At 42.2% G+C, this 15337-nt stretch overlaps 1 protein-coding gene across 1 annotated transcript; it reads left to right on the top strand.

Moving 5' to 3' along the window:
* Positions 1-9457: 9457 nt before the first annotated feature.
* Positions 9458-14068, top strand: LOC124692406 (immune-associated nucleotide-binding protein 9-like). Its single transcript, XM_047225769.1, has 6 exons — positions 9458-9620; positions 11116-11348; positions 12395-12663; positions 12757-12921; positions 13003-13125; positions 13662-14068. Exons 2-6 carry the CDS (start codon positions 11126-11128, stop codon positions 13872-13874), a joined length of 993 nt encoding a protein of 330 aa, XP_047081725.1. The 5' UTR covers positions 9458-9620; positions 11116-11125; the 3' UTR covers positions 13875-14068.
* Positions 14069-15337: the final 1269 nt, after the last annotated feature.

The following is a 15337-nucleotide window of genomic DNA, read 5'->3' as shown; positions in this document are numbered from 1 at the left end:
CAAAACAATTGCCAAGTGTCAAATTATTCAAGACAATATGAGGCATCTTCCTTTTCCAACCAAATATAAATGAGTGCAATAGCTTCCAACTTTTATCATTGAACATTAAAAGTAAAACGAAGAACACATGTGTTCATATGAAAAAGCGGAGCGTGTCTCTCTCCCAAACAAGGATTGCTAGGATCCGATCTTATTCAAACACAAACAAAAATAAAAGCACACAGACGCTCCAAGTAAAACACATATGATGTGACCGAATAAAAATATAGTTTCAGGGGAGGAACCTGATAAGTTGATGAAGAAGGGATGCCTTGGGCATCCCCAAGCTTAGACGCTTGAGTCTTCTTGAAATATGCAGGGATGAACCACGGGGCATCCCCAAGCTTAGACTTTTCACTCTTCTTGATCATATATCATCCTCCTCTCTTGACCCTTGAAAACTTCCTTCACACCAAACTTCTCATAAACTTCATTAGAGGGGTTAGTACTCAAAAAATTTGAATCCACCTTGGTCCTGTAGTGGCACATTGCAAGAACTCAATAAAACATTAGCTACAGCTCTCCACGTCTAGAAAACCTCGCTTAAAGTCCACAAGAGACAATGCAAAAACAGAGACAGAATCTGCCAAAACAAAACAGCCAGTAAAGACGAATTTTAATAAAATACTTCCGTTGCTCAAATCAGAAAACTCAAAACTAATGAAAGTTGCGTACATATCTGAGGAACACGCACGTAAATTGGCATATTTTTCTGAGTTACCTACAGAGAAATCAGCCCAGATTCGTGACAGATAGAAATCTGTTTCTGCGCAGTAAATCCAAATCTAGTATCAACCTTCGATTAGAGGCTTCACTTGGCACAACAAAACACAAAACTAAGATAAGGAGAGGTTGCTACAGTAGTAAACAACTTCCAAGACACAAATATAAAACAAAGTACTGTAGCAAAATAACACATGGGTTATCTCCCAAGAAGTTCTTTCTTTATAGCCATTAAGATGGGCTCAACGAAGTTTTAATGATGCACTCGCAAGAAATAGTATTTGAAGCAAAAGAGAGCATCAAGAAGCAAATCCAAAACACATTTAAGTCTAACATGCTTCCTATGCATAGGAATCTTGTAAATAAACAAGTTCATGAAGAAGCAAAGTAACAAGCATAGGAAGATAGAACAAGTGTAACTTCAAAATTTTAAGCACATAGAGAGGTGTATTAGTACCATGAAAATTTCTACCACCATATTTTCCTCTCTCATAATAATTTTCAGTAGCTTCATGAACAAACTCAACAATATAGCTATCACATGCAGCATACTTTTCATGATTTCCAAACACATAATTTTTATCAAGTTCAAGAATAGTGGAATTAAAACTTTCAAACTTACTTTTATTAATAATATAACAAGGTAGTTGATCAATCTCAATAGATATGGGACTCATAGAATAAGTCAAGAACTCTCCAATCCCATTTTCATTAGTAGCACAATTAATATCATCAAGTAACATAGGACCATCATCTAGAGCTTTATCATAAACATTTGCCAAACAAAATTCTTTAGTACCATGCATTTCGACATCAGGCACAAACAAAGCATTATCATAAGATTTATCAAAGTAGCATGGATTATCATATATAACAGTAGCATAATTATTCTCACAAGTATTACTCATAGGTACTATTTCAAGAGAATCCACGTGAACATAACATTCAACCTCTTCACTAAGCATGGAGGACAATCAAATAGTGTAAGAGATAAAGAGTTACTCTCATTAGAAGGTTGGCATGGGTAGCTAATCCATTCTTCCTCCTTTTGTTCATCACTCTCCTCTTCTTTTTCATCCAATGAGCATTCGTGTTCATCAATTTCCTCCTCTTTTTCATCCAATGAGCTTTCGTGTTCATCAATTTCTTCTTCCATCGGTTCTCGCAAATTGTGAGTGCATTCTTGTGCATTAATGTGTCTCTCTTTATAATCAAGGATATAAGGATTCCTACTCGTAGCATTCTATGCAAGAATTAAGGATAGTAGAGACATAATCTTTAAGGCCCTTACAAACAACACAAGTTTCATAATTCTCAACCATGAAGGATTCTATCTCTGAGGCTCCCATAAATAAGACAAATTGTTCTACCTCTTCGAACCCATAATGAATATAGCAATTCCGATTATAGTTCTTAATTAAAAATTCCTCACTAAAGCCACATTGAAATTTAAGATGTTTAGTATCCCGTTGAGAGCAACAGTTTATATTATGGCGTTCAAGCAAGATTTCAGCAATTGTATTCAATTTTTCTATCATAGCACTCATTATTTTACCAGTTCTTGATTCTCTATAATTATTATAACATTCTATAAGCTCCAAGTAGGTTGTTGGTTCTCCCATAACAGCAGTTTTTAATTTTTAGGTTTTTCAATTTTTTATGGATTTTTGGGTGTATGAGAAAAGTAAAACAAGACAAAAAGTAACTAGGCAAAAGTAAACTAAGCAAAATAATACTAGACAGAAATAAACTAAGCACAAATAAACTAGACAAAAGTAAACTAAGCAAAACAAAATAAAATAAAATAGAGAGAGAGGTGGAGTGTACTCCCCAGGTGAACTTATGAGTAGAGCTATGCCTCCCCGGCAACCGGCGCCGTAAAATAGTCTTGATGACCCACAAGTATAGGGGATCGCAACAGTCTTCGAGGGAAGTAAAACCCAAATTTATTGATTCGACACAAGGGAGGTAAAGAATACTTATAAGTCTTAACAACCGAGTTGTCAATTCAGCTCGCACCTGGAAAAGCACTAGCAACATGAGTGATGTGAAAGTAGCAGTGATATGAGAGCAATAGTAACAGTAACACAGCAGCGGTAATAGTAACACAGAGGCAATGGCACCAGAAAATAGTTGATACTACTTCCAATGACATGTAGAACAAGTATATGATGATGAAAGATGGACCGGGGTTCCCAGCTATCTACACTAGTGGCAACTCTCCAATAACAAGTGTTGGGTGAACAAATTACAATGGGCAATTGATAGGATTGAAATAGCATTAAGACAGAATATCAAGATCATTAATCATGTAGGCATGTTTCCCAATAATAGTCGTACGTGCTCGCAATGAGAAACTTGCACAACATCTTTTGTCCTACCAGTGCAGGTGGCAGCCGAGCCTCTAGGGAAACTATCGGATATTAAGGTACTCCTTTTAATAGAGCACCGGAGCAAAGCATTAACACTCCGTGAAAACATGTGTCCCTCACATCACCGCCATCCTCCGGTTGTCCCGATTTCGTCACTTCGGGGCCATTGGTTCCTGGACAGTGACATGTGCATACAACTTGTAGATACAATATAAGCAATAAGTATAGAGCTCAAATCTAAGATCATGCCACTCGGGCCCTAGTGACAAGCATTAAACACAACAAGATTGCAGCAACAATAACTTCATAAACTTTGTAGATAGACAATCATAACGTAACAATCCATCGGATCCCGACAAACACAACACCGATTACATTAGATGAATCTCAATCATGTAAGGCAGCTCATGAGATCATTGTATTGAAGTACATGGGAGAGAATACCAACTAGCTACAGCTAGAACCCGTAGTCCATGGGGAACTACTCACGGAGCATGATGGAGGCGATGGCGTTGATGGAGATGGCCTCCGGGGGCACTTCCCCGTCCCGGCAGGGTGCCGGGACAGAGACTTCTGTCCCCCAATTGGAGTTTCGCGATGGTGGCGGCGCCCGGAAGTCTTTCTCGGAGTTTCGTCAAGAGTTACGGTGTTTTTAGGTCGAAAGGGGTTGAATAGGCGAAGAGGCGGCGCAGGGGGCACTCGAGGGCTCCCCACCACAGGCCGGCGCGAGCCTAGGCCGGCCGCGCCGCCCTATGGTGTGGTGGCCCTCTCGGCCCCTCTCCGACTCTTCTTCGTGTTCGGATGCTTCCGGAAAAATAGGAGGTTTGGTCTTCGTTTCGTCGAATTCCGAGAATATTGCCCGAACAGCCTTTCCGGAACCAAAAACGAGCAGAAAACAGGAACCGGCACTGTGGCATCTTGTTAATAGGTTAGTTCCGGAAAACTCATAAAATCATCATAAAGTGCAAGCAAAACATGTAAGTATTGTCATAAAACAAGCATGGAACAACAGAAATTATGGATACGTTGGAGACGTATCACAGAGCGTCAAAGAAGGTATAGCACCTTTGGCCAGTAAGAATGTCAGGCAGTTCAGCCCTGCTTGCTGTCAGGTGGTGGAGAAAGAAGTGTGGGGGTACTTGCCCGAGACCAAGCTGCCGGGCTACTACCACCGGTTGGTAAGACTCATAACCGAGGCTTAATGATCCTGTTTGAGGTACTCATGCCAAGCGGGAGAAAGCAAGGACGGATCATGATAGAGTACAAGTGCCGGGTACTAGCGTCATCGCGCAAGGTTGTCTAATCGGAAGGAGACCGGATTCTCAAAGTTTTCCAATTCGGTATAGGGGAAGAACAGAGGGTTGTCCGGACCTTGGAAGAAAATCTTGAACCACTCTCTGCTTCCTTGGGGATCGATCCGCTGCCCGGGAGACTATACAGAGCTTGACCATAGCTAGTGCATCGGATATCCTTCCCATTTGCATCGGGGAAGGTGCGGTGGCCAAAGGTGGGAAGTTTGGGATCTCGGTTTCGAAAGTACGAGCTGAGCCCATAACTGAATAAACCACCAGGGGCCTCCTGTTTTGACTGTCTTTTGGGAGAACAGTTTGACGGACATTAGTTGAAGAGATCGATAGACCTCTCCAAGGAGCAGTTTTCCGAGGCCAAGTCGAGTGCCTTTGGCGAGCTCATAGGCCAGGGAAAGGTAATTCTTGGTTGGGGCGAGTGAAGGACCACAAAATATGAAATGCTCCAACCAGAAGTTCAAGAAGGCCGTGTGATCTCTTTTTGTCACATGGCCCTTGGTTTTCATATAACGCTTGAGGTAGGCGCCCCAGCTTGTACACTCTGTTTTAGAGGAAAGGGTGAAAGGGACCTTTGGCAATTTAAAGGCAGAGGGGCTTGAGGATGTAATATCCAGGCCTGTGATCATGGCCACGTCCAGCAGAGTTGGTGTCATGGGTCCATGGCCGAACATGAAGCAATTCAGTGCATCCGACCAAAAGTAGCCGATGGTTTTCAGGATGTTCTCATTCTTTTCAAGAGGAGACAATGATAATGACAAGGCATCGGCTATCCCTATCGTGTCCCAGGTAGCATAGTGGGTTTTAGATACTCTACTGTACCATGCCACCCAGCCTTCGGGAGGATTAGGCCATGCTCGCAGGCAGTCGGCCCAGGAAGTCAGATCTAAATTCTGGTTCACGAAGTGGATTCTATGGGCCTCGCATGAGATTAGGTGAGCAGGACTCTCGGAAGAACGGGGGCCAAGACACATAGAGTTTGGGAGAGAAGGGTGCGGCAGCAGGATGTCTGAAACCTAAAATTGGTAACGGAATAAGGCATTAATTCAGGTGTTTGCTGTTCAATCCTAACATTGATTCGAATGGCGAAGAGGCGGTTGAGGGTTACCTTCAGACCGGAGACCATGGCGTTGGCGTTGGATGATTCCGCCATTTGATGCGCTGAGGAATTGGGACGGCGCGGTTGAGATCTGAGATTCGTGGAGCTGCTTGGGCGTCGATTTGGGGATCTGAGTTTGCTCTCTCAGACGGAGGTCGCAGGTTACCGTTTGGAGGAGCAGTTAGGTTGGCCTTACTCTTGTTTTATCATAGAGGCTGATGTGATGCTATCGGCTCTTTCGGGGAGTGTTTGACTTTGACTATCGGCAAAATTAAATGAAAACACTCCTTCATTAATAAGAGGGGTTTTTTCAGATTGGTGATGAAGTCGAGGAGGCAAGACGCCACGACGTGACCCGACGAAGGAGAAACAGAGTGATTTTGGAATTGTCATTTCCAAAACCAGGGGGGCATGTGTTATCACCAGAATTTGACCGGATCAGAGGTGGGCCGCGATTAAAGATGGGCTTGAAGAATATACATGGAAGGAATACATGAATCGGCCTTATATGCAAAGTTTGGGCTAGTTTGCCCGTGTATCTGTAAATATAGTAGGATACGTGTCGGTTAGATAGAATTTGGTTCGTGCACGGTTGGGATTATTCCCACGTTAGAAAGTCTACGGACTATAAATATGTATCTAGGGTTTATGAAATAAACAACAATCACGTTCACCACAAACCAATCTAGGCGCATCGCCAACTCCTTGTCTCGAGGGTTTCTTCCGGGTAAGCATCATGCTGCCTAGATCGCATCTTGCGATCTAGACAAGTACACGTTTATTCGGCTGTTCATGCGTTGCTCGTCGCCGAAGCCTTGTTGATGGCGAGCAACGTAGTTATCATAGATGTGTTAGGGTTAGCATTGTTTCATCGTATCATATGCTTTCGTCCTTGCAACCCTTAGACGTCTAGCCGCCCTTACATCTATCTTAGGTGTAAGGGCGGCACCCCGCTTGATCATTATTTAGTAGATCCGATCCGTTATGATTGCTCCTTGTTCTTCAAGGATTAGTTTAATATCTGCATAGTTAGGCCTTACAAACGGGTTGAAGGATCCAAGTGGCACGTAGGGTGTAGTTTGCTAGCCCTAGACAAGATGTTCCGGGGATCAACTTCATGTTGGTTTTTAGGCCTTGTCTAGGGTCGGTTTATGATCACCGTGCGTGGCCGCCAGGCTCAATCACGCGTAGGATGTTCCGATTATGTGGTGAAAACCCTAAATCGTAGTAGGTCGTTTTAACTTTGTTTTGATCAAGCAGGACCACCATCTGATCGTACACCTCGTACGGATCATGGGTGGATCGGCTCCTTGAGCCGATTCACAGACAACCTCGAGAGCCGATCGAGGCTCGTATTTAATGTTTACGTGTATGCCATGTAGGAAACTAAGCGAGGCAAATCCATCACCTTCCTGGCCAGGTATAGGTCAGGTGGCACGCCCTTGCACCAGCATCGAACGTGCGTGCCGAGTCTTTGCGGGCCATCGCTCGAGGGACCAGGGCCAGCCGCAGTCCTGGGAGCCTCCCGGCTCTACTGTGTTGCCCGTCGCTGCTCGCCGGTAGGTTTCTGACCGCAACAGCTGGTTGCACCGCCCTACTTTCGGAATAAGTTCTAGAAACTGGTTTTTAGCTATAGAACGTGTACCGAGAATGTTTTGGTGTTTCCGGAAGTTGGCTGGCATTGTCGGTGGCCACTAGTACCACCCTACTTCTGGTACAAATTCTGATCTTTTTGACCATTGGGCAGTCTTTTGACATGTTGGAACTTCCACCCCAAATGAGTGGAACTTCCGGTCCTCCCATTTTTTGTGCATAACGGTTGGATTTCTAGGGACATATTTAAGGGGTCTTCTTCACCAAAGGTTAAAGAGGTTCTTGAGATTTTTTTACGCCCATTGCCGAATCCTTTGAGATTTCTATCTCCATCCAGTGAATCTTGCATCTATTTGAGAGAAAAGATACACGAGATCTAGATTGACACTTCCACCAATCAATATCCTCTCTTTGTGAGGGGAACTCATTAGATCTACATCTTGGAGAAATTTGGTGTTCTCCTTCTTTGTTCTTCCTCTCCTATCCCTCAACAAGCTTTTGTAGCTTTGGTGAAATTTTGGATTGAAGGATTTGACATTTGCATTCGGTGCATAGGTTTGAGTTCTCCACAGTGATTTATGGAAGTGAAAGTAAAAAAGCTTTTTACTCTTGGATTCTTGGAACCCTAGAAAACTTTGTGACTTAGTGGTGTTCTTGGGGCCTCCAATTAAGTTGTGGCGATTCCTCAAGCGTGAGGCCTTCATGGTGATTTCTTGGGGGGCTTCTAATTAATTTGTGGAGACTGCCCCAAACTTGTACGGGTTTTGTGACCACCCTCAATCTTCCGTAGTGTATCGAGGCCTTTCCTTTTGGTGGGAAGGATCGAGGAGAATATGTTGTGTCATTCGTGACGTTTGGGGTGCATTGGCCTCCACACCGTTCTAACGCAGAGTAGCACTCACAAGAGTGTGAACTTCGGGATACATCATCGTCTCAGCGTGCCTTAGTTATTTCTATACTAGATTTTTTTTACTTATACACTTTACTTTGTAATAGTCTTCGTGTTTGAAGTTACGTATCTATATCACATAGCTTCTTGTCTTGCTTAGCATAAGTTGTTGGCACATACGTAAACTTTAGTTATATAGAATTTGTGCTTGACAAATTAAATGTTAGTTTTATTCTATATTTTTTCAAGCCATTATCGTAAAAGTTTTAAACCGTCTATTTACCCCCCCCAGGTGACATCTATGTCCTTTCATCATTAAAGAGTGATGCACCACTAACACAACTCGTATAGACTAAATATAGTCACCCATCGGCAAAGATATTTCTTCCGAGGCTCTTGTGAAATAAACACAAGATTATATGAATGGTGATTTGAGTGCTAAGTTTGGGTATGTGTCATCTATTGTGGATGCTAGACCTCTAACCTCTGGGTAACCAACATATGGTGTACTTTGGACACACTGTTAACCGCGTGCGCTGATAAATGTGTGTTAGATGACGATTCTGCCACCCTTTTTTTTGTGTGGATAAATGACCTTTTATTCAGCATCCAAATTTAAGCTTTTACAAATGATTTCATAAAATGTAGGATAGCATACATACAACTAGTGTAATACGATTCATTCTCAAAATTGTAAGGAAGAGTTCGTTCAAATTTGGATGTGGGGTATACACATTTCTAATACATGTATTGTTGATGTCGGAAATGACATGCGGTAGACATATTTGTAGTAAAAAGTAATAAAAGAAATGCATCATAAAATCACCGCAACTTGATCAACAAATGAATGCAACAAAATAAAGGTGATGAATGAGTACACAACACTCACATAGCAATATATTATATATAATAAATAGACACAAATAGTTACCCCACGTGCAAGGTGTAGTTTTAAAGCTTTTGCTGAGATAATCATAACGCTCGCATTGAGTTTCGGGTAATCTATTCTTGAAGGCTAGACATCCAACCACAGAAAACGAGCCATGATGACAAATGTGTGTTGGAAAGGGATTTTGGCGTTTTCCGAGTAACTTAACTTTTCATGTAATGATTACATGTAGAATGCTTTACATAAAATCTGTAGAAAAGTTCATTCAAACTTTGATATCCTAATTATCCTTTGCCAAATTAGACCGAGGATTTAAGAACAGAGTACGTAGCAGCATTTTTTGACCTAATAATCCATGACCAATCTGTCCCCCATCCGTGCAGGACCCTGGGCGCACAATCGGACGGCTGGCGAAGGCTCCACGGACGCCACGGCACCCGATTAAACCCGAATACAGAACGGCGGCCGTGGGTGGCACGCGTTACGTTTTCGTTTTGTCCGTCACGATACGCGCACGGCACCCTTTCCCTCCGCTAATATAAACGCCCCGCAAATACGTCGGCAGATAGAGAAGACCCCAAGTCGACTCCCAGATTATTTTCTTGTTTTCTACTTCTTTCTTCCCAAACAAAAAGGATTCTTCTTCGAGACCAAGCAATCCTTCCCGTCTCCCCCGACCTCTCCCCTTCCTGCTACTTCCCCTCGGCCCCTCGTAAGTTCATCCGATCTGCAGGTCAATTTTCGGTGCAAATTTCCTTGGTGCGTAGATGGATTTCCTGCTTGTCAACAGTAATTTCGTGTCGTTCTCGCCGACTACGTATAGGATTGGAGTTTTCAGTGTTTGTTCGATTCACGGATTCAGTGATAGGGTGTGGGTTGGGTTGGCTGGGAATTTGTGTGTGTCTGCGCGCGCGCGTGTGTGATGACGGGGGTGGGGTGGGGGTTGCGGTAATTAGGCATCTAGACTGCAGAGATTTGTTTATCTGTGTTCTCATGTGCTTAAGAGTTAGGTTATTGCGTCGCTATTTTGATGTGCTTAGTAGTTAGTTTGCAGTATAGGTTATTCGTTGCTATGCATTGCTGCTGGCCAGTTGTCAGCTTGTAGTATCGAATTGATTCTTCCCAATCTCAAAGATAACCTGCCTTCTTGAGTTGCTTGTATCTGATTATTAATCTGCCGAGTGCCAGAGGATAAGAAAACTAAACAGGAAGTTTGTTTAGGAGGTTCTGGATTAATCTGATCTCGTAGTTTCACATTGAGCGCTAGGGTTGCTTGACTGTAATGGCAAGACTTTGATGCAATCTAATTCAGACGACATCAAAATTTCCTTTTCTGCAAGTCTGGTTGCGATTTAACTAAGCGCGACTTCCGCTTTGAAGGCTTCTCGTTTTTCCAACCCTGGTTCTTCGTGAGCTAGAAGAACTGAAATTTTCCCTGTTAGTTTTTCTTTGTTCTGTGGTGTTATGTGTTAGACATTGCTACAACGCTAGGTTGTTTCTTACTGAAGTTCATCACAATCGTTGCAGAGTAATTGTCCATCCACTGGTTTCTTATAGCCATTGCTTATTCTGTTTGGATGTAATAATCTGGTAAAACTGTATCATTTTTTTCGCACTGGGATAGTTTGTGTTTTGTTTTGTGTGTGATGTTTTCCATCTTTATGTTTTTAAGGCTCTTGAGTTGTAAACGTGATCCTCTTCTAGGAGATACCAAAGGCTTGCTGTTTAACCTCCTGAACATGTATCGTTGTACTGTCTATCGTATGTTTGAAAGATACATGTTTTTGCATTTCAAGATGTAATATGGCGACCTGTTCTTACATGTTAACTCATAATGACCTTTGCATCTCTAAGATCTTCCATATTGTGTATTTTATTTATAGCTGTTTAGAGAGTCACACGGGGGGATTGAAGAAGCAAAACTATAAAATTAACCTAGAAGATCTTGACTTTTATCTTCTTTTTTTGTTGTTGCCATTACCTTCAGTTAACTTCATCTTTGACAATACTGCAAGTACGACTAATAATTCAATTCAATCGATGTTGAAAATTGTCTTTCTTTGACAATAATACTGCAAGTATGCGTAACAATTGCATGATAATTCTTTTTGTTGTTTTTTTCATTTCTCAAATGCTACCTTTTTTTTCCAGAGATTGCATGATAATAGATATGATACATAACCGCTGATTCCTGATTTTGTGAACAGTTTTTTCGCAATGGGTGGAAGCAACTATGATGACGACTGGGTGTTGCCTAGTGCTGACATCACCCTTGTTCTTGTTGGAAAGCTTGGCTACGGCAAGAGTGCAACTGGCAATAGTATCCTTGGACGGGAAGCATTTGTGTCTGAATACTCCCATGCTAGTGTGACAAATACTTGTCAGATGGGAAGCACCACTCTGAAAGATGGCCGCACCATAAATGTTATTGATACACCAGGTAAGAGTGCATGTATTGAATGTAACTACTATATCTTTGTATTTATCAATCATTCAGATGTTTTGAATTTGTGAATTCTACATACTATGTTGCATCTTGTGTACATATCGATCACACGCTTTATTCTCTGATTATGCTGAGACGTTTGATGCAGTATCTTTAGATGTTTGGATGCCATCCACTCTTTATCAAAATAACAGTTAATTTAGAAGCCATATGCTACATTTTTTTGCTATCAAAAAGCACTGTAGCATGGTAGTGTACGCTGGACCTAGTTGCTATTGTTTATCCTTTGCTCCTATAAAGATTGGATGTTGTGGGGAAGCAGAGTTTGCCATCACACCTACTGTCCACCAAATGTAATTTCCTGACTGATGATCCATCATCAATTCTATTTAAGGGTTAGCAAAATATGTCTGTACTTTCTGGTTTCGCTATCTATGTTTAATAAGTTGCCTTGTTCTTTCTAACGCCAGGTCAGTTTTTGTCGCTATGGATTTGTACGGAGGCAGATGTGCCACATAATTGGATTTATTTAATTAGGCCCATAGCAACCTGCAGGCATTCAGCTTGTTGATCTTAAACTATAATTTTTAATGAGACAGTTAATCAGATTAATCATGCTGTGAATTATCACTTTTCTTCCTCCTTGTTTTGACTGCAATTAGAGTGTAGAGTTTGAAGTGGAAATGTTGCTCTGAAAAATAGGAGTGCAGGATATTTCAATTGAACTGCACCCTGTTCATTTTGCAGCTGTCATTTATTCTTCTCACGTCTTTCCATATTTGTCAACTCCCTTCATTTCTTGCATGCTTGAAAATGAACATAAAGGGAAGCAATATTTTCCTAGAAACAGACAAAGAATGAAATATGATTTTGTATTTTAATAGAACGATGGGCATGGACCAATGTGAACTAGGAAACTAGTAAATTTATCTTCCTTGCTGAAAACTACTGATCCGCAATTCAGCATTATACTTTTACAGATTGTTGGCCGTTCATGTTTATTATGTTTTGCTAATCACCCATTTCAACTACTTGGATAGGACTATTTGACATGACTGTAACACCTGAGGATGCTGGTAAAGAAATCGTCAAGTGTATGAACATGGCCAAAGATGGGATACATGCGGTGTTGATGGTTTTTTCTGCTACAACTCGATTTTCTCGAGAAGATTCTAGCACCATTGAGACTATTAAAGTGTTTTTTGGAGAGCAAATTGTTGATCACTTGATCCTGGTCTTCACCTATGGAGATTTAGTTGGTGAAACTAAATTGAAGAACATGCTAAGTAATGCCCCGGAATATCTGCAGGTAATATACTTTTGCACCTTTAACTCTTGAAATGTGCATGAAAGGTTCTTGAGCTTGCGGGAAAATAGTTACATTTGCATGTTCTGTCTACAGAAAGTTGTTGAGCTATGCAAAAATAGAGTTGTTCTTTTTGACAACAAGACCAAGGACCGAATGATTCAAGCTAAGCAGCTGGAAACGTTGCTTGATGTGGTTGATTCTGTTAGTGCAAATAATGGAGGAAAACCATTTACAGACCAAATGCTCACTCGCATTAAGGTAAATAATGATGTTGAGCGAAGTTTGAGATTCTCATCCCTATCCTATTTTTCTGTAGTTAATGCTTATCTCATCTTGTAGGAGGTGCATGATAGAGAAAAGGAGGTTCATGATGCCATGGGATATTCAGAGGAGCAGATATCTGAATTGAAGAAGGAGATCCACAGAACTCGTGATGAACAACTTGCAAACATTACCGCCATGGTAAGAGATAGTACTATTTTATGGGTTATGATAAAGGCAGACACCATTTAATTATGTACTTTAATTTAAAAGCCGTCTTTCAAAAACTTGTGCGTTGTTTATGATGACATATGTTCCTTTACATATTACTGGTTAACGGCATTCCATATTAAGTCAATCATACCTGAAGCATATATGGAGTTACCTAGAGGCTCAAGGTCTATTATAGATGATTTTTCTTGTTTACATATAAGCTGTAGGCTCAACATGCCAATATTTCATGACGCAATCATCTTTTTCTTTCGTTTTAAAGAATTACTAGAAGTAAAATATAATGCATGGGAACAATCACTTGTATTTGAAGTTCTAGCTCTGGTCATTAGTCAAACTTCTTTATGTCTGATCAAGTTTATTGAAACATGTTCTAATATTTACAACATAAAATGTATTTAATCCCCTTAGAAGTTTTCGATAATTATTTGAACTGCTGTCCACGTATCTTTTCTACTTTAGACTTTAGAAATTGCATCAACTCTGACTGGACATTCATGATTTAGGTGGAAGACAAACTAAACTGCACGGTGGAAAAGCTGCAATGCCAGCTAATGGAAGAACAGAACGCAAGATTAGAAGCAGAGAGGGTGGCTGCAGAGGCCAGGATGAAATCAGACGAGGAGATCCGCCAGCTCAGAGAGCGCCTTGAGAAGGCCCAACTGGAAAACGAGGAATTCAGACGGTTGGCTACCAGTAACAAGTGTGCTATTCTGTAAAGCGGTTTTCTCGGTTGCGTGCGGATGCTTTAGTGATTTGTCAATAGAGGGCTTCAGTAGTCTTAAGCCTGCCCCGTAATAACTGATAAATTTTAGCGTCTCATCTCGTACATCTATATTAGTAGTACTGGAACTGTAATGTCCGAGTCGTACTATATACTATATATAATGGTTGCGGTGTATACTTTTGAGTATCATGTGTTTTTTTTTTGCTGTGTCATGGGGAGAGAATGTTGCATGTTTAATTCTCTGAATAGCCCCCAAATTCCTGTGGTTTATACTTGCACTACAGCCACAGTTGGAAGTTACCTTTTTCTTTGAAAGAAAATACAATCATCTTGTGTTGTAGGGTCACCAAGTTAGCCTGGGAAGCTACTGAAGCAACTTTGCTGCCGAACAGGAGAACCCACCGTGCGTGCTAGGCCAGGCTGACGCTTTCTCCCTACTGTTCATCGATTATCCTCCTTGGCCTCCAATCAAGGTCATAGGGCTGTTATCAATGGCATCAAAGGTGAATCTTCTCTATTACATGTGTTCATATACCAGTCTTCTCCTTTACATGTGTTCAACCCTCCTGCCCTTGACACATGAGGAAGTCGAAGATGCATGACAGCATGAGAGACCAAAAAAACAAGCCATCCAAGAGAAAACCCGGGAAGAAAAGGAAGAAAAGACAGAAGCATAGAAGATATGAAGAACAAGTGCATAGTACGGTACTTCCAACCGCCTTCACCCCAGTTACGTCTGAACTCCTGTACTACCAAGTCTCTACATCGGAACCTCCGGATCCAATAGAAGATGCCTTAATGATCAAGTCCATCCAGAGTTTGACAAGATTTTCTGATCAGGTGTTCCTGAGGATGGGCAGCTGCAAGTGCAGGATGCTGTTGCTAGTTCTCCCAAGAAGAGCAGCAGCTGCAGCTACAATAACGTCAATGGCAGCTCATAGTTCAATCTGATCCCACTACGCGTGCGTCTTGCTCCCGTCCAGGTGATTCCTCCGGCTCAGCAAGAGACCAAGTAACGAGCAGCAACAACGTGTTTTTTGGGTCTGAATTTAAGGTCCGGAGGCGTCGTTGGCGCAAGCCGCTATCTATGCGACCTGGCGTCGAGCTGGACGGCGAGCCGGCGAGGAGTGGCGCGTCAACCCTTATCCGCGCAAGGCCGGCCGACTCCAACGCCAACGCCAACGCCATGCCCGAGATCAGCGTGCGGTCGACGACCGGGGACTGCTCCGCTGGTCAAGAAGAGCACGGCCGGCGCTGGTGTTCTCGGACCGCGGGAGCTCCACGGACGTGATTCTGCCGCTGTTCCTGACGGCGAAGCATTGCGACGGGGAGGTGCAGTTCATGGTGTCGGACTTCCAGATGTGGCTGCTTGGCAATGGCAAGCTCCTACCGGCGTTCAAGAGCCTGTCCATCGAGCGAGATCGGATTTGCGGCGACGAGATGAGAGCATGAGAC

The sequence above is a fragment of the Lolium rigidum genome, chromosome 2, assembly GCF_022539505.1.
Source record: "Lolium rigidum isolate FL_2022 chromosome 2, APGP_CSIRO_Lrig_0.1, whole genome shotgun sequence".
Taxonomy (NCBI): Eukaryota; Viridiplantae; Streptophyta; class Magnoliopsida; order Poales; family Poaceae; genus Lolium; species Lolium rigidum.
Note: the sequence above shows the minus strand (reverse complement) of the source record. Positions and strands in the feature narration are given on the sequence as shown.

What these genes read in the sequence shown, in the direction of transcription:
- LOC124692406 (XM_047225769.1), top strand. Translation starts at nt 11,126, where the DNA reads ATGGGTGGAAGCAACTATGATGACGACTGGGTGTTGCCTAGTGCTGAC. An exon ending in AAATGCTCACTCGCATTAAG is followed by an intron (nt 12,922 to 13,002) that starts GTAAATAATGAT and finishes CTCATCTTGTAG; the next exon opens with GAGGTGCATGATAGAGAAAA. An exon ending in TTGCAAACATTACCGCCATG is followed by an intron (nt 13,126 to 13,661) that starts GTAAGAGATAGT and finishes TTCATGATTTAG; the next exon opens with GTGGAAGACAAACTAAACTG.